At 52.1% G+C, this 27642-nt stretch overlaps 1 protein-coding gene across 1 annotated transcript; it reads right to left on the bottom strand.

Moving 5' to 3' along the window:
* Positions 1-28: 28 nt before the first annotated feature.
* Positions 29-27642, bottom strand: Vps37b (VPS37B subunit of ESCRT-I). The gene is made up of 4 exons (XM_036172461.1): positions 27470-27642; positions 4934-5105; positions 2938-3020; positions 29-2077 (listed from the first exon to the last, which is right to left on the bottom strand). Exons 1-4 carry the CDS (start codon positions 27578-27580, stop codon positions 1586-1588), a joined length of 858 nt encoding a protein of 285 aa, XP_036028354.1. The 5' UTR covers positions 27581-27642; the 3' UTR covers positions 29-1585.

Below are 27642 nucleotides of genomic sequence, written 5' to 3'. Positions count from 1 at the left end.
GAAAAATGAAGTAAGAAATGCAACAAACTGAAAAGAATAATTCTCAATTTATTAAGAGTTCTACAGCTTTACAACCCTGGTGCCAGCGATGGCTCTGGGCAGTGATGGCGGTCAGCCTGGCAGCCCCTTCACCACATCCACCTGGAGCCCCCGGGTGGCTGCAGCCCGTGACCGGGTACTGGGCACTCCTGATAGCATTGGTGGCAGAGGAGTCAAGGTGGCACACAGCTTTGTCTCTTTACTGACTAGTTCCAGTGGGGAGGAGTCCAAGTCCACGGTCAGAGTACACGACTTGGGGACAAAGGCTGGTGGCCCTGCCAGGGACAGGCTCTCTAATCAGCTCTGCCTTGGCTCGGTCACCTTGGGTAGCAGCCAGCTGGCAGGGGGAAGGAAATGGCCCTACCAACAGGCACAGGGCCCTCTTCTGGGAGCAGGGATGGGTGCTGCCCCTACCCCTCCTGGGCCCTGGGAACTCTGCACATGGCAGTGGCAGATGAGATCCCAGAGAGGAAGGAGCCGCTGCTGACAATCCCGTGGGTGGGGGGGGAGGCTTTCCCCAAAGCCCTCCCATGCCCTTGGCCAACACCGCAGCACGGGCGGCGGCATCATCAAACACTGCCCAGGAGTACCTGGTTGAAGATGGATGGGTTTTCTCGGACCTATCACAGCAGGGAGACCCGCCAGGGCCCCGCCTGACTGTGGGCCCAACAGGGCAGCCATGGCTGGCACACTGCAGGCCTCTGAGCCCTGGCACCAGGGGAAGCTAAGGCACAGCACGGGCACTGACGGATGTGACCGTGACCTGCTCTCCCAACGGGAAGCGGCACTCAATAAATCTGCATTTTGAACCAGCTCGAAACAGTATCTGCGTTTTTTAAAAAAAGTTTCCCTGAATGGTCTTGAGAGAGTCAGAAAAGTTTTCTTTCCGAATATAAAACAGGAAAATTACAAGTGTAGTAAAAACACTGAGTATTTTTTTCACAGAAACCGTCATGAGGTGGGAGGGGAGGGCTGAGGACTGTGCTGTGCAAATCTCCCGGCCTCTGCACACAGCAGCCAAGTGCAAAGTCTGCTCACGGTTCTGAACCAGAGGCCATCCAGTCTGGCGGGAGGGAGAATCGATGACGGATGGCTGCCGGCAAGGCCTGGCTGTGGGCGCATGTCCCAGGCTGGCCAGTGCAAACCAGCCTTTACCACAGCAGCTGTGGACCAAGACTTGAAAATAAAACAGATCTAATTAACCATGCTTATTAAATAAAGCTGCAACAGGAGGCATTGATTCTCAACTGGAGGGGAGGTTTATCCTCCCAAACGCTCAAGTCCATCAACACTAGATACTTAGAAATCACACCCAGAACACAGACTGATGTGATCAACGGCCTGTGGCCAGGCACAAACAGAACTCCCTTGGTCCACAAGACTCGTTCTCTATTACTTACCATGGCCCTACAGTTCTAAAATCAGATGGACACCCTGGCCCAGGGCACCCACGCCACTGGCCCAGATGCTGGACTCCACAGCCTACATTTGCAGAGCTTGGCATGGCAGGCAAAGGGTGTCTTGCAGGAAGAAGAGACCCCGGAGCTCACTGGAGGATGAAGCCTGGCTGGTGTGGAGCCAGCCGTGGAGGGGGTCTCTGGGGCAGGGCTGGCGGGTATGGCGACACCAATTGTGCAGAGAATCCTTGCTGAGAGGGAAGGCCCACCCTGGGGGGCAGAGGTGGACACTGTAATCCTGGGTATGCAGACGCCTGTCCTGAGCCCATGGCAGCAGTGAATGGGGTGGCTATGTGTCCTGCAGGCACCGGGGGTGGAGGTGGGGGGATGCGGCGAGGCACGACAGAAGGCAGGCCGGTGGCCTCCAGAGGGGGATAGGGCAGGGGGGTGGCAGCTGATGGCTCGGGCACCCTGGGTGCTACTGGGGCCCCGGCCTGTGGGAGTCTCTGTCCCTTCAGCACCAGCTCCTGGAGCTTCTCCACTTTGACGCGTCGCATGTGCGCCAGCTTCCGCTTGCTCTGGTAGACGTCGATGAAGGCATCTAGAGGAAGCTCTCCATCCAGAAACTTCTCCGCCATGTTCTACAAGAAGCAGGAGGAGAAACCTGGTTAGAAGACAGGCCAGCCAGCTGTTAGGAAGCAAGCTCCCTTCACAGTCCAGGCAATGGGAAAGGGGTTCTCCGTTCCCTGCAGCACCCGCCCATCCCTCACCCCCACCCCCGTCCAGGAATATTCCTCAATGCCCGTCTTCTGCCATGGGCTCAGAGCGGCACACCCTGGAGGTGCGCCTGGGTCTGGGTGATGCTGGCAGGCGCCTTCACCAAGCAGAGTCACAGGAAGATGAGGTGGCAACAGACAGGTGGCAGGGCTGGCAGGGCTGGCCTTACGACGACACAGTCCTGGGCCACCAGCTCTCTCCTCCAGAGATGGCCACGGCCCAGGCTCTGCCCTCTGGTTTCCACCTGGCTGCACCTGGCCAAATGACTCACCCGAACAGATCAGCAGCAGAGAACCCTGCTTGTGGCTACCAGGGCCCACCAAAGCCTAACGGTTAGTCAGACCAGCATAGCCTGACCTGGGCGCCCTGCGCCAGCCCTGACTCACTTCCTCCCTGACAGGGCTCTGACCATGTATTCAGCCAGCCGTGTCTGAAAGGCTCTGCAGTGACCAGCTGACTCACTGACCACAGCAGACGCCTCAGCCACTGGCATCTAAAAGACTGGCAGAGCATCATACACACCCTCCTCTGGGTCAGCGCTAGCACGTTCTCTAGCCAGAGGCCAATATCCCCACTTGCCCTCAGCCCCGTGTGCTTGGGAAGTGCCATCTGTTGGCAGTGGAGGTGTGGGGCTCCCGTGTCCTGAAGGAAACAGGTCCACTGACTGAACGAGGTGACCCAGAAATGCGGCCCGAGGTATTCCCCCAAGGTCGCCCCACCTTACCTCAGTGTCTTCCTCAATCTTGGCTCCTTCTGCTTGAAGAAGTGCTAACAGAGTCTCCAAGGAAGCACTGTTCGACTGTTTATCTGGGAAAGCAAAACACGAGGGCATGAGGGCAGGACATCCCACTAAGATGCTTTCCATTTCCTTGCTAGATAAAGCGTGTGTTTGGTTGGTTTTCTGAGTAGCCCTGGCTGTCCTAGAACTCCGAGATCAGCCTGCCTCCAGAGTGCTGGGATTAAAGGCGTGCACCACCGAGAAAGTCATTTTAACAAGGAAGGTAACAGGAGCAGACTTTCCAGGGTCTGAACGTCAAGCCTCAAATACACCAGAGGGGCTGCATGCAAGGAACGGGCTCCAGGAGGCAGAGCAGGCCAGCACCCCACCTTAGAGCGCAGGCCAGCATCTGTCAGGAGCTGGCTGCTTCCCACGTGTGGCTTTCTCCAGCACTAAGGGCTAAACAGGAGCTTCACGTGCAAAAGGCGGGCAGTCTGCCACTGAGCTCTATCTGCACCCCACCCGCTCCTACGATAAGATAGGATCTCACTAAACTGGCCAGGTGGCCTGAACCTTCAAGTCCACCTCCTGTGGCGGCGGCAGGCTTGTGCCGCCATTCAAAGGAGCACTTCCTACCTTTCCTCTTATCGGGTCCCAGTTTTGAATGACGCCTTAATCCAGCACACACTCAAGCCTCGGGTCTTAGACTAAAAATCGTGCGAGGACTGGAGAGAAGGCGGAGTTAAGAACACCTTCTTGCTCCTCCAGAGGACCTGGGTTCGGCTCCTAGCACCCACATCAGCTAATATACATTCACACGGACACCTACATAAAAAATCAATCTTAAACACACACCATATGAATAAAACCCGAGTACTACCCCTACCAGGTCAGGCCAGAAAAGCCATCCCCGAAGGCACCACCATGTCCATTCTCCCTTCCATTTTCAGGGTTGGCCTCTGCAGCAGACGAGGCTGTCCTGGCTCTGCAGCCAGAGTGTGCTCTGGCTACTGGCCTCAGCTCAGCATCATCTCCCTGCCCAGTCTAGACTCTAGATGTATCGGAGATTCATTTCTTTTCAAAGCTGCCATCCCACTGCATACACACCATGCCCCAGCACTCACTCTGCAGATGGACACTTAAGACTAGTCTTCAACTTAATGATTATACCAAAACAAAAACCAAACAAACAAAAACCCAATGTTTGTGCTGATCATGGACATGGCATCCCTTCCACGGGTACATGCCCAGGTGTCCCTGAGTCACAGAATGTACTGTGTGTATCAGAAGGCTGGGCCAAGAAGCTCTTCCAAGATAGTGTCCCAATCTAGCACTTGGTATTTCTAGTCTTCTCAATTCTTCTGCCTTTCTGGGTGGGTGTTGCTAACTTTACTGATGTTAGAGACAGAAGGAACTAGAACAAACACCAGCCACCACTAAGGAGGCGATTTTGGTTTTCATTTTTGAGACAGGGTCTCACTATGTAGCCCTGACTCGCCTGGAACTCACTCTGTAGACCAGACTGGCCTCGAACTCACAGAGATCCTCCTGCCTCTGCTCCCCGAGTGCCGGGATTAAAGGCGTGCGCCACTATGCCTGGCCTCCCCAAGGTTTCTTATTCTAACGCCCCAATGAACCTGTAAGAAGTGCTGAGGTTGCTGATTTACACCTGCAATTCCAGCACTTGGGAAGTAGAAGCAGCAAGGTTCTACCTTTCGAGAGCACACACACACGCACACACACACACACTCCGTCTCTGCACGACGCTGCAGTGATAGGCTCTCTGGCTGACCACCAGGACTCAGAAGGCTGCCTCTTCTACGCTACCTGGAGCAGTCCCTGAACCAGCAGTGTGGTTGTACACACCCCACTGCTCATTATGGCACAGTCTTTTGTCGAGGCCTCAGGTTTTTTCAGGTCATTTTCCTGGCAGGGTTATCACTTGAACTATGTACCCTTCCTTCGACTCTTTAGTCTCGAAAGCTCGCCTGAAGAGAGTTACCTAGCTTGGTCTTCTTTATCTGATAGGCCTCAAAGAGAACCTGGAGTTCCTGGTATTTTTGGGTCAGGCGAGCTTTCTGAGCATCCAGTTGGGGCTGGTACGAAAGGTTGGCCTCTGCCAGGCTCCGGTTGCTAGCCAGTGTCATGTCTTTGTTAAGCTGAACAGTCTGCGTCTGCAAGAAATACACAGGCTGGTGAGACCCACAGAGCTTAGTTCATGGGCAAGTGCTAGGCAAGTGCTAGGTGCCCCCAGAGCCTCCCCCAGCCCCGCCCTGCCCGCTCTCCCAGATGGCTCCACGTGCTGGGCAGAGACTCCTGCCCCTCTGCCATTCACGAAGGGTAAGGCCCGCTTCCCTCCCGACGGTTCAGCGCAGGACTCTGGCGTCCATGGCGGCACTGTGACTTGAATTCTGTACAGCTGCTGCTGTGCTGGCGGAACCGAACAGCTGTGCCGGCGCAGGCAGAGCTGTCCAGAGCAAGCTCCTGCTGCTGCAGAGGAAATCAGGGCCACTTTTATCAGAGGGGTCTAAGCTGGCAGGATGCCAACGTATGGTTCATCAGCCCCAGATCAAAGGAGCCCAGCCGGGTGGAGAGAGAATTGTGTTTACAGTGACCGCTTCTCCCATGTTTCCCACGCCCAGCGGCCCCGCTCCTGGGTCATCCCATTAGCAAAGCCAACCCACAGGGAAATGGTAAGTGTGCCCACCCACCAGGCTTCTCCTCACTGACTCGAGGCTCTCTGGCTGACAGATACCGACAGCTGGCTGTGCGGACCTTGGGGTAGGAGGCTGTGAGGGGTTAAGGACAAAGATTGGCCACAGTCTGTTCAAAGACTATTTCCCTATTTCCTCACTCGTGACATGCTTCCTTTACCCAGCCTGCTCACTACCTCACTGCCTGCCTTCTAAGTTCACCCTCCCCAAGGCGACATGTCTGCATCTCTGGCAGCAGCTCTCCAACCCCATCCAGCCATCGGTTTTCCCAGGAAAACTGTCTGCCACCCCACCCAGGCTATTTTTGCTAAGACTTCCTTCCTGTCCGCATTCTGTATCTAGTCCTCTGCTCCCCCACCTCCCACCAGGTACAGGGTGGGATTGCACAGTACACTCGCACACGGCTCACACACAGCAGAGACAGGGAACTTCTAGAACACAGGAAAGACCCTTGAATACTGGGTACCTGATCCCCACGCACGAGGCACTTGTTCGGCTAGGACCATGGGCCCTAAACTAAAGACCACAGTCCTCCAAAATCAGTCCCAAAGCCACTTGACACCACCCCCCCATCTCAACACTGTAAAACAAGAGCCTGCAGCACCCCCAAGGCTGATTAAGCGGGAATATACTTTTATCTCTCTGCTGCTTAAGCAAGCAGGGAGAGCCCAGCAAGGGAAAATGGTACTGTAAGGAGGGTCCCTGGGAGGCAGGTAGGGCTCCTGGGTCCCATCTACCCCAGAGGCACCCCGAGCTCTCTGCGGGCTCTGTGGACTGAGGCCACGTGAGTCTTTCCTTCCATTGTCAAGCTGCTGGGGAGACCCAACAAGAATAAATGGTGTACATCCATCCACTCTGGCACTTATGAAACTAAACATGGAAATACCATCTGACCCAGAAACTGTACTTCTAGGCATTCATCCAGAGAAACAAAAGCTCGTGTACACACACACACACACACACACACACACACACACACACACACACTTCTGCACTTGAATTTTCCAGTAGACTTGCTCAAAATAATCTAAAACTTGAAGAAGTCAGCTGTGACATATCCATGGAATACTATTCGGCAATGAAAAGGGAGAGCACACTCATACTCAGAACAACCCGAATAAAAACCTAGGAAATCACAAGCAGTGAAAAAAATCCAACCCTGAAGGGCCATGTATCCCACGATTCTATACATCCAAAACGGAGAGGTGTGGAGTTTGTGAAGAGGCAGAGGGCTCTGCAGACAACCTCTGATTGGTGAAGACATCTCCATTCTGTATCCAGTTGGGACCAGGGTCAACACCCTGGCTGTGAGAATGTAACTTTGCCAGAATCTACCACTGGGGGATGTGGTAGATGAGGAGCTGCATCTTACATCTAGCATTTCAATCTATGGTTTCAATCAAGCTTGGTCATAAGCAAACAAACTGCTGTGCCCCACACACACACCCACGTTGCCTTATGAGAGGCAGGGGCCATGTTCAAGGCCAAGGTGAGCGCCAGGACATGGCTCCCAGGCCTGGAGCACTGCACTGTTAGTCTTGGGTTTTTTTGAGACAGGGTCTCACTGTGTAGGCCAGGCTGGCCACAAACTCACAATCGTCCTGCCTCGGCTTCCCAGGTACAGAGATGGAGACACCATGAACCACCGTCGTCATGTGGCTTACACACGCCAATACTGACACTGTAACTCTTCGTTCTATAAGCATTTGCTGAAAAGCCACCCTCTTCCAGGCCTAAGGTAGGCCGAGAAAACTCAGGAGAACAGGAGAACAGGAATGAATACTCTCAGGAAAGTGACATCAATGGAACCGTGTCTTCCACCCTCTTTGTAAGCCACTCCTGCCTCTTCCCGTTGGCTGAGAACAGGCTCTGGAGCAGGCCTGCTCTTCACGCTCTTGCTCAGAGGCTTCCGACTGTCCTAAACTCACAGCCATCCACTGCCACTTTCCACAGTAAGAAATGGCTCTTCTTGCTCACCATCTGTCACGTCCCATCAAAACCCAAGCTACTAGATGGTGCTTGGCACAACAGACCTCAGGACACAGGGACCACTCAGTCAAATCTGATCTACCAGTGCGTATGCCCGCCCCCTCTACAAACAAACCAAAAACCATCCGCTTGCTGGTTAATCGTGTGCAATGCCCTGGGTTCCATGACGCCATCCAACAATGCTAACGGTAACAAAATACAGAGTAGGAAAAAGTGAGCTGTTGTCAAGGGACCCAGGGCACTGTGCTCAAGAGCTTTGTGCGTCCGTCAAGCTCTCTAAGAATGTCACTTGAGTCTAAGCCTATCTGGGGCATGTGGGGTCACACACTGTGGGTAGTTTCCAAAGCAGAATGTCCCTAGAAGTTCTTAGTAATAGCAACACAGCGGACTCGGGGTCTTGAGGCGGGCGTGGGAAAGGTGACATCAAGTACTTGCCTTGGCGTCCTTAAATGCAGCTCACACAGCGGCTGCCCATCAGCAGAGCACCTGCCTAGCATGCGTTAAGCTACACACACCCTAAATCCACACCAACCACTACCAGCCGATATCTGGAGGGGCCCAGGCAAAGATCCCAGGCACTTTCCCAAATGCTCAGGGGATCTCACCATGCGGCTAAACTGAGACACACCACTTTAGTTTCTCTATGAAATGCAAATCAAAAATACCTTGTTCCCACAGGGTACAGTCAGGACCACTTGCCCTACATAGCACAACGTCCTGGTAGGAAACACAAGGAAGCCTGTGCTAAAAACAAGGCAATCTGCCTGGAGTGCACGCCAGAGCCACCCACCAATAAAAGCAGCCAACAAACTCCCACCGATGGCAGCCGGGCTGTTAAACTGGCTGTAATTTTTATATACCCTCTGGGCCAGCTGGTGGCTTTTATGTGAACAAGTAAGGGCAAATCCTAAGTGGCCACCCAGAGAACGTCCCCAACCTCCAGAGGACAAGGGTCGGGAATGCCGTGGCCAGGCGGACCTTCTTTTCCTAGCTTTTGTAACTTTGGCAGAGATGGGGCAGGATGGAGGGAGCAGGGAAGTTCAGCAGGACCACCCTGGCCCAGTAACGGATCTGAGAACACAGAGGGATGTCCACTTAGCAAACGTCAGGCTCAAAAAGAATCCAAGTTGTTCGCACCCTTGTCCTCCTGACAGCGGCGGCATGTGTCACGCCAACTGAGACCGGCAGTGGCCAGAGCCCTGGATCTTTTCCCACGGCCATCCTCCTTCTTAACCATAAAGAAATCTTTTCAGGAAACCATTTCTCTGTGGTGAAGGACCATTTCTGTAAATGTTCAGTTTCACTTCGGCTTCCCTTTCCTCCTACAGGAAAATGATCGGTGCGTGACATTGATCAGGGCCCATTTGCATGGCCACTTCTGCCCCTGAGCTGCAGCAAGGCTGTCCAGGCCATCTGCCCAGAGTTAGTGAACATGGCCGCCCCGGCCTGGTGCAATCAGTTCACTTCCAAACTCTTTCTAATTTGAACTACCACTTGATTTTTTTTGTTGTTAATCACTTGATTCATTTTAACAGAGAAACAAGTCATTTCCTTACAATAAAAACAAACATAAACAAAGCCCCACCTTTCTGATGTTAGTGCAGACAGAAGGCAGACCCCCTGGGGAAATAAAAAGCCTCCCTTTAAAGATGAAGGGGGAGGGGCAGCTGGAGAAAGTCCACAGGTAAAGGGCCTGAGGACTGGGTTCAGATGCCCAGTGCCCATGCAGGAGCCAGGTGTCTCTCACAGGCTATAACTCCAGTGCTGAGGTGAGAAGCAGGCAGCCCCTGGGGCTCACGGGCCAGCCAGTTGGTGAGCTCCAGGTTCAATGAGAGACCTAGCCTCAAAGGATAAGGGGAGAATGCAAACCCCAGTGCTGGTCGCTGGCTTCCAGCAGTGCACGTGCACGCACACACGCAGGCGCACACACACATGCACACACGACACACCAAAAATGACACTGACTGAAATGAAGAGACCCATTAGAAATAAACCCTGCAAGAAGCAGACAGATGTAAGCTCCCTGTGCCCGCACCATGCTTACAGATGGGAGACAGACGGGGACAGAGACACGGGACTCCCTGAAGCCCTGCTGGCTAGGACCGGGTCAAAGGCCAAGTTTCCAGTGGACACTGTCCAAACCAGCTACTTCTCTAATATGGCGTTCTGACCCAAGCTGGCCAGGGCTTGGCTCCCCCGACTGTAATTATAACCATGTCTTCCTCGATGCTAAGGCAGGCGAGTCTGTCGCGTCTCCAAACTGTCTTTTTCATGGAAAACTACCCCTGGCAGGCAGGCAGGCAGGCAGGCAGGCAATCCCTGACTCCCCTTTACACAGGATGACCTCAGCAGGACAACCCAACTGCACTGCTGAGCCACATGAGCAAATACGACCAAGTGAATGGAAAGTCTCTCTCTCTCTTTCATTTTTCCACACAGGGTTTCTCTGTAGTTTTGGTGACTGTCCTGGAACTCGCTCTGTAGACCAGGCAGATCCGCCTGCCTCTGCCTCCCAGGCACTGCGCCACCACAGTCTAGCTGGAAGTTGTTGACAGTCCTGGAAGTCTGTCATATGATGCAAGTCCAGTGAGCACTGGGGACCCAGCTGGGTCACCTCTGACCACTCTCTGCAGGATGGTGTACGCACAAGGTGTGCAACCTTGCTGTATTTAACAAGCAAACATGTTACTGGGCAATAGGCAGAGTCCCACTCCCGGCAGATGTGACACTTCCCACCAGGTTTGTTCACATGACTCCTAGGTCCCCACTGTCCTGCCCACACCTCTGCCAAGCCTGGCAATGGCTCTGAGCTGCCTTTATCTAAACTGAGCGGGCCCCACCCCGAACCAGACCCTCACCCTCAATGCTCTTTGTGGCCTCTTCCAGAGTTCTTCTAGACCCTCCAAGGACCACAGGCCTATCAGGCTCCTGGCCCCAGGACTGTGCCACACACATTCCTGTTTTGAGGCCACAGGGCACTAGTCCCCCAGGTGTACCCTGGTTCCCGCTGTTCCTCAAACTCAACCGACTGAACTATATGCCTCTAAGATGGAAGAAGGGTGGGTGCTTCTCACAAGGAGATGCAGCAGATCACCCAGGCTCTCCCTCCCAAACTCATCCCCAGTGTGGTGGAATTGTGTTCCCCAAAATATTGTGCACCCCAATAAACTTATCTGGGGTCAGAGAACCGAAAAGCCACAATATCAAGCATAGAGGTTAGGTGGTGGAACTTACACCTTTAATCCTAGCATTCCAGAGGCAGAAATACCTCTGGATCTTCGTGAGTTCAAGGCCACATTGGAAACTGCCAGACATGGTGACACACACCTTTAATCCCAGGGAGTAATGGCAGAAAGTAGAAAGATATATAAGGCATGAAGACCAGAAACTAGAAGCATTTGGCTGATTAAGCATTTAGCTGGTTAAGCTTTTAGGCTTTGAGCAACACAGTTCAGCTGAGATTCATTCTGGATGAGAACTGAGAGGCATCCAGTCTGAGTAACCAGGATCAGCTGGGGACCTGGCGAGGTGGAGGTAGCTGTGGCTTGTTCTGCTTCTCTGATTTTCCAGCATTCACCCCAATAAATGACCTCAAGTTTGACTTTATTAATAAGACTCTTTAAGATTCCTGCTACACTCCAGAGAGGAATCTCAGCATTCCCTTTCCCACCGGGAATCCCCCCATTTAGTATGCCCGTGTCTGGCCAGAAGCCTGCTTTTCCTATGTGGTGTGCCCCCTTCAGAGCACAACCACATGCCCTGTGTGATGCTCCTTGTGTGATCCCAACACTCCAGATACAGGACAGCTGCAAGTCCAAGGCCAGCCAGAGCTGCAGAGCTAGATCCTGTCTTAAAGAACAAAAAGCATCGAACCGCACCTGTGTAGTATGCATGTGCGCGCGCGCGCGCGCGCACACACACACACACACACACACACACACACACACACACACACACACCAGCTCCTCCAAAGGGTGGAGTCTTTAACTGTCTACAGTTTGGGTGGCATTATAGATTAATGTCGGTGACTGCCTGTCATCCTGGTTTGCCACAGCTAGAAATAAAGGGAAAGAGTATGATTATGTTGGTGATTGCCAAGACAGACCCCAGCACACGAGACAAGCGGTGGCTCGGTGACCCCTGCCAGCTGATGGTCAACCCTCCCCACTTGCAAGGCTCCATTTGAAAGCCGAGTTACCATGGCAGCCCCAAGGCCACTGTAAGTTACCCATTTATTTAAAAAACCAGAAGCTTCACGGGGTCCCGGCCCTAAACAAAGAACCACGCAGATAATGACTGTGGGGAAGAGAAGCAGCCTCCTGCAAGGACAGACGCCCTTACTGGTTGCCTTTCGGTGGTCAGCGCTGACGCCCCACACAGAACAGAAATGCGCACACAGACACAAGCGTGCAACAACACTAACTAAAGCAGAGCCGTCGATCTGAGGAGGGAGGAAAGGGAGGGGGGAAGTGTGTAATTCTACTTTATTTGAAGGTGTATTTTTAAAAGCCACAAGCAATTGCTCATCCTGGTCAGTCACAACATGCTCCAACTCAGTGACTGGTCATTAGTTCATTCCCTCGCTCGTTCAAGAAACACACAGGACGCACATCAAGCAGACCATGATCTGGAAGCAGACCAGACATGCAGTCTCGTGGTCAAGACCATCGTGTGCAGAGGCTCCGCTAGCTGGGCACTGGCCCAGTCCCGGGGTGTGTCTTGTCACTAGCAGTGTGGGCCTTGTCCAACAGCACCGTGCCCGAGTGAAAGCCGGGACGGCGGAGGGGAAACCAAGCAGACGTGATCATGGAGCTTCAGGAGCTGACTGAAAGCTTCACGGTGGCCACACATTTCCGTATGTGCCAACTTCTAGTTGGCTTCTGTGCCCTTCTGGGATGCCGTGGAAGGTTTTGGCTAAGTGTGTTTTCTGCGTGGTTTGGCCAGGAACAAATGGAGACCTGAGTTCACTACCCTCCACTTCCAAGTTCTAACAGCCACCCAGAATTCACTCCCACTTGAGTCTTTAACGTTTGTATTTCCACACACAAAGCAGCCACAGAGAATGATGCAGCCACGTGCAACCTATCCCAGATCCGTGTAAAGGGCTGCACACTGAAGCAGAGTCCTGCCCACACCAGAGGACCCGTCCGTCCACACTGGATCACCACACTTCACTTTTAAAGAATCTTAAAGCAGCACCCTGTCGTTCACCCTTAAGAGTGCGGTGTGTGCCAGGATGGTGGCGAACCTCTGATCCCAGCACTCGGAGCCGTGCTGAGGAATTCTGCAACCCTGACTCATGCAGCAATCACTCCCTAAAACTGACCCTTTCTTCACCACCAGCCATCACCTGCATGCGGCGGCTGAACTCGGCAGAGCTTGCTGCCTTCCTTGGTCACGTGAGAAACAACTGACACAGGAACAACACGGTCTTTCCCTTTCCTGCCCCCCTTTAAAGACAACTTTTGAAACAAGCATGGCGGCTTATGCCTGTCATCCCAGCACCCCCAGGCTGAGGCAGGAGGATTGCTTGATTACAGTGTGAGACTTTTTGTCTCAAAAGACCAAAAAAACAAAAGCCAAGCAAAGGAAACCAACTTCTGGGAGGGAGTGAGCATCCACATAACACCCTAAAACTGTCCAGTCAGTGAGGTCATGGTCAGGTGACCACTTTCATTTGACTTTTGCCACTTGTGATCAATTTAAAGCTCTCTGTAACACAATGAGGAAGAGCACACCTCGGCTTTTGCTCCACTCTGCCCACATTCACAGCAAGGGGTTGGGACTGCATGAGTCCTTAAGTACTGCAGGCCTGCAGACCCGGCAACACAGAAACCGGCGGTGGTCTGCGTCCCGAGTGCAGACCCAGTAACAGAGAAACGGCGGCGGTCTGCATCCCGGGGGCACGTGCTCTGCGGCTTCTTTCACCAGGCCGCATTTGCCGGCTCGCATCCATTCTTCTGAACGCCAATCACCAGGCCGCAGGCTTTATGTTGTGGGGTTCTTTCTAATTGTGTGTTCATGTGTGTCTGTGTGTAGGTACCTACGAGTGAGGGCTGGTGCTGGGGCAGGAGCTGTGTGTGTTCTTAACCTCAGTCATCTCTCCAGCCACATCAGGTTATTATTAGTATTATTTATAGTATTAGTATTATTACTTTTTTTTTTGAGACAGGGTTTCTCTGTGTAGTTTTGGTGCCTGTCCTGGATCTCCCTCTGTAGACCAGGCTGGCCTCGAACTCACAAAGATCCACCTGCCTCTGCCTCCTGAGTGCTGGAGTAAAAGGCATGTGCCACCGCTGCCTGCTTGTTATTTTTCTATTACATAGTGTGTGTGTGTGTACGTGAGGGAAGTCAGAAGACAACTCGGACAGCTGGTTCTCTCTCATTCTATCGTCACACTCAGGTGGTCCTAAGACTTGGAGACAGTCACCTTCACCCTCTGAGACATCTTGCTGCCCCCGTGGTTATTAGAAAGTTCAAATTCATCTCCCATTCAGAAAGACAGATGCCAGCCCCCAACTGACTTGGGTTTTCATAGGCCTGTGATCCGAGCCCACAGGGGAGCCCCCCCCCCCCCCAGGTCTGCTACAGCAGTCTGATGCGGCCTATTTCAATTCAGATCTCCCTCTGCTTTCCTGAGAAGACCCTCACAGTTGCAGAGTCAGGCTGCTTGACACCGTGACTGGAGGGAAGATCGGACTGTACAGAAACTCAGTGCAGAGCTGCAGAACATTATGAAACTGTCCTAAAATACAACTGTCCCGGGGGTTGTGTGAAACCATCTCCAAGACGACAGCCCACTCAGGAAGGAACTCACCAGCTGCTTATCAAAAGCTCCACCAACTCGGCTGAGAACCAAGGCTTCCTGGGCGGCGGTGGCGCACGCCTGTAATCCCAGCACTCAGGAGGCAGAGGCAGGCGGATCTCTGTGAGTTCAAGGCCAGCCTGGTCTACAGAGTGAGTTCCAGTACAGTATAGTCAGAACTACAGAGTGAGACCCTGTCTCAAAGAAAACACATATACACACACTAAAGGACCACAAGCTCTCAATCACTTCTTTTTTTTTTTTTTTTTAAGTAAAGCTGTCAAGCCGTGCGGTAGTGGCACACGCCTTGAATCCCAGCACTCGGGAGGCAGAGGCAGGCGGATCTCTGAGTTCAAGGCCAGCCTGGTCTACAGAGCGAGATCCAGGACAGGCTCCAAAGCTACAGAGAAACCCTGTCTCAAAAAAAAAGGGGGGGGGGGATGGAAGCTGCTTTCTTAGAAAGGAGCAGGTAATGATCTCTGAACTCAGTCCCATCCCGTGTGGCTAAAGATCAGGATGCCACTGACTTGAAGAAGAGCTCACAGAAATGCAAATGTGGAGGCTTGAAAACAATGGAACCAGTCCCAGAGAAGAAATAAACTAACTCTGGGACACACAGTTTGCTGGTGTCCTCGTTCTGGCAGGACTGACAAACCAGGGCTTGCCGTTTCCTAGAAAACTTATTTCCTATTATTCAAACAAAAATAAGCAAGCTCAGGCTGGGGGGCTGGGGCGTGAGGGTGGCGCACGCCTTTAATCCCAGCACTCGGGAGGCAGAGGCAGGTGGATCTTTGTGAGTTCGAGGCCAGCCTGGGCTACAGAGCTAGCTAGTCCAGGACAGGCACCAAAGCTACACAGAGAAACCCTGTGTTGAAGAAAAAAAAAAAAAAAGCAACTGATTGCAACTTGGAATTACTTGGATATGGTGTAGGGAGCAGGGAATATGACAGATTTGGTGGCTCTGATACCTGGTACCCACTTTGAGACGTGACCTGACTAGAGCAACCTGCTTTATGGTGACACCAACCCTGGGTGGAAGCAGGAAGGAAGGGGGGCGGGAAGGCAGGATGGAACACCCACACTGATCACCATGCTAACTGCCCTTGTCCCTGTGTCCCTAAAATCGTGTGTGTGTGTGTGTGTGTGTGTGTGTGTGTGTGTGTGTGTGTACGTGACAGAGAGAGAGAGAGAGAGAGAGAGAGAGAGATAGATAGATCCAGACCACTGAATGCCAACTTCGACTAAGCCTGAGAATTCTGTACATAATTAGAACCAACAAGCGCAAGGCCCTGGGTTCAATCCTCAGCTCCAAAAAACAAAACAAAAAAAGGGCGTGCACCACCACCAGCTTGCCAGGCGGTGGTGGTGGCAGCGGCGCACGCCTTGAATCCCAGCACTCAGAAGGCAGAGGCAGGCCATCTCTGAGTTCAAGGCCAGCCTGGTCTCCAAAGTGAGTTCCAGGAAAGGTGCAAAGCTACACAGAGAAACTCTTGTCTCAAAAAACCTAAAAAAAAAGCCTTTGTTATCAGCGCTTTCTAAGGCACACGGCTTGGTCTTCATAGAAGCAGCCCTTCCTTCCTCCTTCCACTCACAGTTCATCAGCTGGAGAGTTACTAAGAGTTATCAGCTGCATAATTACTAAGCAAATAAAGCCAGCATGGAGAGGTCCGACAACACACATAGTTGGCCCTTGGTTAGCATGTGGCTGCTCGGAGAGCAGCAGAATCGTCAGGCTCACCAGGACGGGTGGAGGGTGTCACACTTCCTAATATGTAGGTTTTTTGAGACAGGTCTCTCTACATAACCCTGGCTGTCCTGGGACTCACTATGTAGACCAGGCTGGCCTCGAACTCATAGCCTCCTGCCTCTCAAGCAGTGGGATTAAAGGCGTGCGCCACCACATCTGGCTGTATGTATGTATGTATGTATGTATGTATGTATGTATTCATTCATTCATTCATTCATTCATTCATTCATTCATCTGTCCTGAATGAGGTGTCACCGCACTGCTGGTCTTTAACCTCTGAGCTCCAATGATCTTCCCTCATCAGCTGTTTCGATACTGCAATCAGGGATCCGGGAATGGTAGCATTCTGACTCACCCCTTGGAGACTCACCCAGCATCCTGATGTAAAAGTCTCCTTTACAAAGGGAAACTGCTCCTCCCCCATCTCTCAATCCATTCCTACGAGGGGTGCCCCCTCGACCCCTCTCCCCCCATCTCTTTCTTTCTATCTTTCTATCAAATGAACTCTCTCCTCGTGGATGCAGCACCTGGGGTGTGAGTGACTGTTCACTTACCACAGCCCACTGCTGCATCTGCCCAGCATGTTTCCCTCACCCGAGGGGCCACCTTGGCCTGGCCAGCGAGGATCCCAGCATCCAATATCATAACATCAGCCTCCTAAGTGGTTAGGACGACAGGCACGTTACCACACCTTTTACAAACTTTTAAGTGCACACACAAGCGTGAGCAAGTAGAACTGCAAATGGGTAGACAGGCACATCCCAGGTGTGAGACATGCCGGGGGATATGCACGAGGTGAGATAATATGCACACAATTTCTGGGACTTCATTTGCACCATGTGGGCTCTGGGAATCAAATTCAGGTTGTCAACTGCTGTTACCCGCTGAGCCTCTCACTGGCCTGCCAGCCACTTTTGCTGACGACAAAAACAGACATAGAATTGCTGGGACACCTAGTGAAGTGGGGAGGTCTCAGTCTATAGCTTCTGCGGTGATTTTGTTTTGTTTGTTTGTTGATTTTCAAGACAGAGTTTTTCTGTGTAGCCCTGGCTGTCCTGGAACTCACTCTGTAGACCAGGATGGCTTTGAACTCACAAAGACCCTCCTGCCTCTGCCTCCTGAGTGCTGGGGTTAAAGCCATGTGCTACCACAACCAGGCTACTTCTGTGGTAATTTAAAAATGAAAACTCTCCTCTCCCCTGTCCACCTTTTTAAAAATTCAGCTACTAAAGTTTCTAACCCCCACCTTTTTAATTTCTTTGTCCCTTTGCAGGGGACAGGTCCTACCTGTCTTACCCAGACACATAGGGCTCAGTGACCCTCCTCTCCCGGCCTCTCCAGTAGCTGGGACTACGAGGGAACGCCACTGCACGCCTGGAACCCCGTTTCCTTAGTGGTTCCTGTTCAGGGCCACCACCAAAGCACCTCAGCTTTCTGTCCCATTTCCTCTTACCCACAACTTCAAGAGATGGTGTGGGGGCAGTTCTCAGCTTCGTATCCGGGGGACCCTGGGTTTATGCCAAGTAAGACTGTCTTGTGATGACTCTGCCCTTCTCTTTACTATGTATCTTGATGTGACCTTTCTACCCGACTCTGAATCCCGTTTAATAAGCTTTACCCTCATGACTTTGACTACCCATGCTCACTTCAGTATAAATGAGAAAATCCTATTCTAATCAGGTGTTTGGTCCCCCCACCCCCACCTTTTGGGTAGTTAAAAAGTCAAAAGAGAAACTACTGCTCTCTAGATTACTCTAAGTTTCTTAACAGAAATCTAGTTGTTTCATATAGAGAACCAGATACCTAAGCCATCCTGATTCCTGACTTCCCATCACTATAACAACCCGCCCCCCACCCCCCCATTAATCAGCTTATAAAGGGGTGCTTTGTTTTAGCTGCTCACACTTGCGTGGTTCTTGTCCCTAGCAGGGCTGACACACTGCCTCAGGCCTCTGGTAGAGGGGACCAGATGGCCACAGCACACCCAGACACACTCGGCGACACAAAAACTATTCACCTCATGGCCAGGAAGCAGAAGAGCAAGGAAGAGCCAGGGTCCCACAAGTCCCTTTGGGGTCACACCCTCAAAGACTTAAAGCCCAAGTCCTCTGCAGTAAGTGATCTTAACAAGCGAGTCATCACCAAAGCCCCAATACTAACCCATTGCAAAGAAAGGGAATTAAAAAAAAAAAAAAAAGCTAAATGCCACTTAACAAATTCAAAGATGCTAATTACAAAATGTTTGATGGGGAAGAGCCACCTGAATATCCAGAAATACACGAATTAGGACAAAGACACAAGATGTCAAGTAGCCACTGAAACTCTTATGCTTTGGGGGCTGGTAGGATGACCTGGCCAGCAGCCTGATGGCCTCAACTCCAATCCCTGGACCCACATGGTGACAGGAGAGAGCCTTGAAGATGTGCCCTGACCTGTCAGAAAGAACACACACAAGCTACTTCCCTCCTGAAACAGAGTCCAAAACTCACGTAGCCTTCCTCCATGCCACAGAATTCATTAGAGACACCTCACACACAACTAACTCTGCCTGCCACTGATAGCCCAGGGCCCTGGGGTGGTAGCAGCAGATGTCATTTATCCCACAGTAGGCCCCAGGGACCCAGGAGTCTACTACAATCAGAAAAATAGAATACTGCACACAGGTGCACAGCCTCCAGAACTTCATCTCACATCCTCCTAACCCCCTAAGGGGTCCCCCATCCCACTCACCGCACCCTGCCTAGAAGGAAACAAAGCAGCCTCTCTCCAGCCCATTAACCACCATTTCCCCAACTCTATTTGCTGAGAGCTGTGTAATCACCACCAAGAATTAAGATTCTGGGAATTAATGCCAGAGGGAAATGTCTGTCAGATCAAATGGCCCCACACTCTGTGTTAACTACAGGAAAGGTCTTTCAATGTACTGTCTTATTACCATCAGGTGCCACGTTAGCTAATACAGTCTAGCTTATTTAATCCTCGGGATAACTAAATAGGATGCCTTTCTTCCCGTTCTTTTCCCAGCCCGGCAGCAGTCTCCCTACACAGCTGATTTGGTCTTGAATGCCTGCTCCTCCTGTCTCCAGCTCCCAAATGCTAGGACCACACAGACTCTCCATACTGTGTATCTGATGCTGGGGATTAAATGCACACCATCTGAACTACAGCCCCTTTTATACAAAACAGCCCCCTATCTTTTGTTAAATAAAAGGTCTCAACTATGTCATCCTGTCTAGCCTTAACTCATACCCTCCCCAAGCTTCCCACAGCTGGGGTAACAGGTAGACGCCACGACATCCGTTTTAGGATGCTATGGTTGATACTATCACCATGTTAACAGTGGGGAAGCTAGTATTTGGGAAACTCGCCCCAAAGTTTTCTTGCACCGAAAATCTTGTCTCAATCTCCTACCCTTCCCCTGCCCTTCCTACCACACATGGTAGCTAGCGACACCTGTGGTCCTAGAACTCCTGACACCTAGGCAGGAAGGGCACCAGTCTGAGGCTAGCCTGGGCTACATAGCAAGATGCTGTCTTCCTCCCTGCCACCACAAAAAAGCAAATGCATACATATACACGTAAGGTTGACCTTCCTATTTCCGTAGTTTTTATAACTTATGCCTTCTCTTTTCCTGCCATTTTCTTGCTGACACACACAAACACATATGGCTTTATTAGCTTTCTACTGAATCCCTCTGTAATGTGTGACGGACAGACACACACGACAGTTCACTGTTACTCCATCTGGGCAAAACAAGACCCAGCGAGCTTTGCTGGGAGGGAGTGCAGTCTCTGGCCCTGAAGCCCACTGTTTTGGCTGCTCAAGGTTCAATTTTATCTTTCAGCCTCCTAACTGATCTCCATGCTTCCTAATCTTATCCCCTCCAGTCCATCCCCCACACTCCCACAATGCACACCAAAATCATCTACATAAATGTCAAGGGCAGCCAGCCGCACACTCCCTGGCTTAAATCCTGTAGTGGCTCTCTAGAGGATCAGGCCAAGCTCCTTACCCTAGTGGCCTGTAAGACCATCTGGTGCAGCCTGCCTCCCTCAGCCCAGCACTGGTCCCTTTAGCCATGTTAGTACATCACTGCACATGCCTCTCCTCAGTCTTAGTTCCTGCTGTCCACCCCCGGGCCCTAGAGCCCACTCCCTTATTACCTAGGTAACTCTACCTCAGCCTCAGAATTACAGCTGAGGCCCTGTCTCCTCCAGGAAGCACTCTGCTGACCTTCCCCCATGCCCCAAAGGCTTCCTGGGTCTCCCCTGCCTAGGGCGTGTTAAGTTCCAGTACTTCTTGTGGATTTAGCTCCACGTACACAAGCATGTTGCTAAAAGATGAAAATCGGGGGCTGAGGGTCCAGTTTGATGGGGAGCACCTGGCTGGCGTGTGGAAGGCACTGGGCTCTATCCCCGGCCCCACAAACAAAAGAAAAAGGAAGCTGTGGCTTAACTAGTTTCCCGTCCCCAGAGGAGCACACAACAGGTTTCCTACAAAGGCTGAGTAAATGAATAAACCTCCTTGAACCCACATAGGGCCACACGAATGAAACCAGCTGTCTGTAGGCAAACATTAATTGGCACCCACTGTGTCCTCCACCACGCTGGGCACTGGGCTATGGACACGAACACAGTCTCAAGAGGCCATTCGTTAACCCTTGGAGATAACAAAAGCTTTGATTTAAAAGAATTAGGTGGCCAGCCAGATGGCTGAGCATGTAAACAAGACAACAAAGTGACTTCAACCGCTGGGACCTATGGGTAGGAAGAACCCCCCCCTCAGCTGTCCTCTGACCCCCCCACAGGCACACACCTAAAGGAAACAGCAGGGGTGCTGGTGCACACCTCTAATCCCAGCACTCGGGAGGCAGAGGCAGGGAGGCGAGTTTGGGATCACACCAGATTACAAAAGGACCTTCAAATCCACCCAAGACACCCCAAGACCAAGTTCTCAGCACAAAGGAGATTTATTTGCCCAGAGGGGCAGAGGGCAGGGAACAAGAGACAAAGACAGGAGACGGGAAGAGGAACGAGAGAGAGAGGGAAGACAGGGGTGAGGGAGGAAAGGAGGGGGTATTTGTCCGGAGGGACAAAGGACTGCCTCTGGATAGAGGAGACTTGGCAGTTTGTAAAGGAAAAAGGGAACCCCGTGTTAGGATGGGGTGTTTAAGCTAATTAGGGTATGTTAAGTCAAATGGGCATGCTAATAATTAGGGGAGCCAAAGGTGGCTTTTGATTGCAGGACTTCAATACTTTGATAGCTGGACCTTGGTGGTCAGCCTCAGGAGGGGGAAGTGGCCAGATAAGGGAATGGACCTTGGTGGCTAGCTTTAGGAATGTTATCTAGCAGGGCAATGGTGGCACACACCTTTAATCCCAGCACTCGGGAGGCAGAGGCGAGTGGATCTCTGGGAGTTCGAGGCCAGCCTGGTCTATAGAGTGGACAGCCTGGGGTACACAGAGAAACCCTGTCTTGGAAAGAAACAAACAGACAGAATGTAATCTAACAGTTTAGCAAGGAAGAAGGAATGGGAGAGAGCGGTAAAAGGCAAAAACCTGTTGGTGACATGTTTGCTGTAGTCGGGCCTGCTGGAGTCCTTCAGTCTACACAGTGAGTTCCAGGCCAACTGAGGTTGCTCAGTGAGAGTTAGTCATACCACCCAGGAGAACAAAGCCAAGTGCATCGCATCTGGGATTCCATTCTTCTCCCTGAAGAAGTCCCACAGAGCCTTGTCTCCCTCCCTCTGTCCTGCCAGTAAAGACAGTTCTTCCAGGTGACGGCCAAGGGGAAAACAGCCAAACACAACTCTAGTCTCAGCATGTTATGGGCGCCAGTGCTGCTGAGTCTTTGTAGATAACCTTGCACCGTGCTTGGCATGAATCCCCATGGCAACGTCCACCACAAACACTGCGGTGAGGGCCTCATGAACAACACAGCTGGCCTTCCTCAGCTCAGGGGCACAGCCACTGCAGGTCAAGTTCAGTGCATCTAGTTCTTCTTCAGGTCAGTCAGACAGAAGCACAGTAAGAGGATGTCAAAATGGGGTCACTGAATTCCGGGCTCTTCTCCCAGCTAGTCAATGGCACCTCCTAGCTCCTGAGGACACACTAATTACCTAGCAGTCATTCAAACCTTACAGTCCCTTTGATTTCCAAGCACTCAAGGCAGGCTGAGGTCAGAACCTCAGGGAGGTGGTTCTGGGGAGCTCCAGAGTGGCACACACTTCTCCTGCCCTGGAGGCGCCCTGCTAGAGCCCTACATTCCAACAGGTATCTTTCTCCCTTCCCACCTACAGGAGCGCCTCCCCCCCCTCATCACTGAAGCCACGCCACTGCTCACGGTGACACTGATGGGGACATCCTTTTTGTCAGGCATTACGCTGATGCCAGAGTGGAACATGGCCACAGGGAAGTGGCCAGCTTATGAAATGGGTATCGAATGCCATAGATGACGCCGATGAGGAGGCTAAGGGACAAGGAACATGTCTGTGACTGAGGGAGCAGGGAGAGCTCTACAGGGAAGTGCATGCTCAGGTAACAAGAGGTATCAGGCTGGTGCAACTCAGACCCTAGGCTCTTTCCTTCCTGGGGGAATAGTTTCCTTACACTGGAGTCCAATCCGGTCTCAAATCTGTGACAATCCACAAGCTTCAATCTACCAATTCAGAAAAGCTCTAAGAAAGGGGGGTGGCCTCTAGGGAACACTCCCTCTGAGTCATACAAAACCCTAACGGTGGGCACCACCACTCTCCTTAAAAGTCGAGAAAACTGAAGCACAACGACTTGAAGTAACTTAAAGGCAGTCACCCAGTCATGTGACTCTTGCCATAAAACTGCAACCCTGCTATTTTAAAAAGCCAGACGTGATGGCCCACACCTTTAATCCCAGCCCCCAGGAGGATCTCTGAGTTTGAGGCCAGCCTGGCTCATATAGTCAGTCCAGGACAGCCGGGGCTACAGAGTGAGACCACTGTATAACTAACCTCAGCAAGTTCAAATCTCGGTTTCTAAAAAAACCAGGGCCCACCAGCAATGATTCAGTCTGTGTGTTCCCAAGGAGTCCCGGGTTAGCGTTCCATTTCAATGAGCCATTATGACTGGGGCAGTAGCTGCTTGTCACACAAATCAAGGCCTAACAGCCTCAAGGAAGCGGCCTCTTCCAGGCGAGAGTTCTTTATTTTCCACAAAACAGTGTCTTTTCAGGGGCCCAGCATTTCTGTGTGCTGACCCTTTCATTCCCACAGGAGCAAAGCTGAGGAACTTGAATCCTCTGTGAGATGGTTAGCTGGTGTAGATCAGGCAGCATTTCCTTAGAAGACATGGAGAAGTGACCCAAGAGGTCCCGTGTGCTTGCCTAGTCCCCCAAGCAACCTCCTTTTATGGGAGTGCCTTGCCAGTCAACAGGGTCCATGTGGACAGATAAAGGCACATTCCACTGCCATGTAAAAATAAGTTAAAGAAAGAAAGGAGGCCAATGAGATGGTTTAGGGCAGTGGTTCTCAACCTTCCTAGCCCTGTGATCCCCAACCATGAAATGATTTTCACAGCTACTTCAGGACTGTAATCTTGCTACTGTTATGAATTGTAAATATCCGTGTTTTCCCATCGTCTTAGGCATGACCCTTGGTCATCACCCAACCTCCAGAGGGTCCTGACCCACAGGTTGAGAACCACTGGTTTAGGCAACAGAGGCCCTTGCTGTACAAGCCTGAGTTCAACTCCTCCACCCCACGGAGGAAGGAAAGGGTTGTTCTCTGACCCTCACTTGGACATCGACATCCATTTGTACTTTAAAAAAAGAGAGAAAAAAAAACTTCAGCCAGGTGAGATGGCGCACGCCTTTAATCCCAGCCACTAGGGAGGCAGAAGCAGGTGGATCTATGGGCCTGCCTGGTCTACAGAGTAAGTTCCAGGACAGCCAGGGCTATGTAAAAAGACCCTGTCTCACTCACATAAGCACACTGTTTCCCCCACCCAAAGATGAGAAGGCCCACTAACGACGTCTGCATTTAGTGAGCAGCATAATGGACAGGAAGACAGGAAAAGGGAAAACACACAGGGCCCGGGGCGCCTAGAGCACGACATCATTTTAATGTCCGGAGCCTCCCAAAACTCACACACTGCAATTAAAATAGTGTAAGCAAACACAAGGCCCACTGCAGTTAAGCCTAAAGGGAATGTCTTCAACAAGCCACACTTTACAGCAGCCACAAAACACCCCCTCAGGCAGGGGGAAGCCTCACTCTACAATTTAAGACACTTCCTTCTGCCAGTTTAAAGACAGAGAAAGAGAGTCTTCATTTCAGCTTCCTAGAGCCCTTGCTGAGAAAGGGCCTGTCCACTCCCCAAGGCTTCCTGGAGCCACTGACTGAGCCACACAACCCTTTCGACTATAAAAAGGTCAAATGTTTTCTAGGCTACTGGCAAGTCTAAATTTACCTTAAAAATTTTAAAATGAGGCCCTATTCATCTGTTGGGGTGACATCAATTATTCTTTCAAAAAGAGAACCCTAGGTATTTACTCTGTGTGTGTACACACACACACATATGTGCATACATACACAGGGCAACATGCATACAAGAGTGTGGATGCCAGAGGAAAACCTCTAGGGTGTTCCCACCTCGGGTGTTCCTACCTGGGGTATATCTTGCCTCCTCAAGAGCAGTCCACCTTGTTTTATGAGCGTCCCTCACAGGCCTGCAGTTCACCCGTTTAGCTAGACTGGCTGGCTGGTGTACCCCAGGAGCCTCCTGTCTCCCCAGCAGCACCCCTGGCTTTTACACGGGTTCTGGAGATTGAATGAAGGCCCGTGTGACCACAGCAGGTACCTTACCAACAGGGTTCCAGTTCCAGCAACTACTGTTACTGAATGCCAAACACTAACCACACCACTGTTAGGTGTTTAAAAGTCACATCTCACCTGACCCTTACCATCATACTGTCCGTCCCCGGAGCTGTTCAGAGAGGTGCAGTGAACTGCCTACAATCACACAGCTCAAGAGCAGCCAAGTCCAGTCCACAGTCTACGATACCAAAGCCGGAATGCTCCTTAACACTTTATCATAAATACTCCATTTGGTCAGGAGTGGATGGTTCACAGAATATTCGCTTGAAACCATGCCAAAATAAACAAATTCATGACACTGTCCAGTGAGGGGAATAACTAGGTTTGCAAACCAGGTATTTTGGTTTTCGAGTTTTTTCCTTGTTTTCAAATCATGACACCTTCACAAATTACTATGTGGTCTACTCAGGTGGGGTCCGTCGGTCCTCAGTATTTCCATATGGTACTATGTATGGTAAGAAGGACACTATTACTAAGAAATTTAAAATGCTGCCAGATTATAATCTCCAGGTTTCAGCTGGGTGTGAGTGGGGCACATGCCTGTAATCCCAGCACTCGGGAGGCAGAGGCAGGTGGATCTCTGTGAGTTCGAGGCCAGCCTCGTCTCCAAAGCAAGTTCCAGGACAGCTAGGACTGTTTCACAGAGAAACCCTGTCTCAAAAAACCCAATCACAACAACATCAAAAACAATCTCCAGGTTTTTAGGGAGAGGACACATGGGAAGTCAAAGTCACCCCCCATCGATCCCTCCGCTAAATAGCAGTTTATTTGATTAAATATCCCACCTACAGAGTTCCAGTAGCTGTTCTGACTGAAACAGAATAGTCAGTCACACACCGCAAAGCAGCAGCTTACAGGCAGGGTCACATGCTGAAAAGCATACCTATCATTTTATTATTAAACTAGAAAGACATTCTGCCAACAGCCAAGCAAAAAAACATCTCCCAGAAACTGCAGAGAAGCGAAGACAGGATTGTCCTTTCTTGTGCAGACACGGAATTCTCATTCAGTCAAGAAAGATGGATTTTGTCTCCTAATTCTCTGAAATGGAAAGCGCCGCATGGATACCACAAACTGGTAAATTGTATCTCCGAGCAGCGTTTATGTGCCAAGCTGCAAAGCCCGTGAATACAAGGGGCGTATTAATGGAAAGACTGATACCATCTCACTACAGTGGCCTCTCTGTCGAGGCAGACAATGATCTGTTGAGGGTTTTCCAGGGATTCTGAATGTACAACCTTCTTACAAGCCCCCTTGGAAGGGGGCTGGCTGGGTGCTGAACAATCCCTCTTCGGAAAGCCAGCCAAAAGCCCCTTACACCAGCTTCGGGCAGGAGGGAAAACTAGGCACTGCGGGCATAGGGAAGCTCAGACTTCCCAGACAAAGGAGGTAGGTGGGCTAGGGAGAGCTGGATCAGACAGCCCCAGGCTCAGCCCATCACATCAGAGTCAGGACCAGTTGGGAGAGAAGGGGAAAGGGAAGTACTACTAAGGGTGAAGTCAGTCACTCCTCAGGGCAAACCACAGGCGAGGTGTGGAGGAAGATAACCAGAAACATGGGCGGGCACATGCCTTCCAGAGGCTGGGCAGGCCCTGGACTAGGAGAGAAGGGGGGGGTGGGTCAGCAGTCAGCTCCCAGCCCCCCTCATTTACTCTGTTGCCAGAAGCAATTTCAGGAACCCCAAGAGGTGGGCGGACAACTGTGGGGGCACAGCCAGCCATGCTATACAATTCCCCTCATCCCTTCTTTCCCCGGAGGCCGGGATGCCTGGGGAAAGGGATCCTCTTGCTACCCACAGACCGGTCACAGAACAAGCAAAGGAAGAAACTCCCGATCCAACTCTGCTAAGGCCGCTCTCACGGGAAGGGGCACTTGGGGAGCCGGGAGCACTGGGTCCCTGCCCACCCCGAGCCTGGCTGTCTGTGGCCTGGGGCCTCTGAACTCCCGAGGACCCCTCTCAGAACCCCATCCTAACCTGGGCCACAGATCCCTTGCTCCCCACACGCCCATCTAGGAACGGTCCGTCAACTCCGGCTAGCCCCAGATCCCGCCCGCAGGAACCGGCTCCAGGGCCCCTGCGACTTTCCCAACCCTTCCCCTCCGAAGCGACCCCAAACCCGGGCCGAATCGACCTGCCTTGGCCCCCCTCCAGTCCTTGGGGAGACGCAACTGCTGTCCCCTCCCTCCACAGCTGCCCACCCCATCTCTGCGCCCTCGCTGCCTCTCCCGGCCGCCGGCCCGGGCCCCCAGGACCCCGCGATGTCCCGGTTCTAGGCTCCGATCCCCGTCTCAAGCCGGCCTGGGCCCCTCCGTGGCCCCCAGGCCTCGCTTCAGGGCCCCACTCTGGCTGCCAGCGCGCCGGCCCAGCACCCCCCACCCACCCACCCACCCACCCCGCGGCCCCGCGGCCCCGCGCCCGGTCCCAAGGCGCTCACCTCCTCCATCCCCCGGACCATGTCGCCCAGCTGCGCGTCGTCCTCCAGCAGCTCGTGCAGCTGCATCAGCGACAGCCCCGCGAAGCGCGACTCGCTCGCGGCGCCCGCCATCCCGCCACTCCGCCGCCGCTGCAGCCGCCCGGGCCGCCCAGGCTCCGCCGACCGGAAGCGCC

The sequence above is a fragment of the Onychomys torridus genome, chromosome 22 (genome assembly GCF_903995425.1).
Source record: "Onychomys torridus chromosome 22, mOncTor1.1, whole genome shotgun sequence".
Taxonomy (NCBI): domain Eukaryota; kingdom Metazoa; phylum Chordata; class Mammalia; order Rodentia; family Cricetidae; genus Onychomys; species Onychomys torridus.
This window is presented reverse-complemented; position numbering and strand designations above follow the sequence as displayed.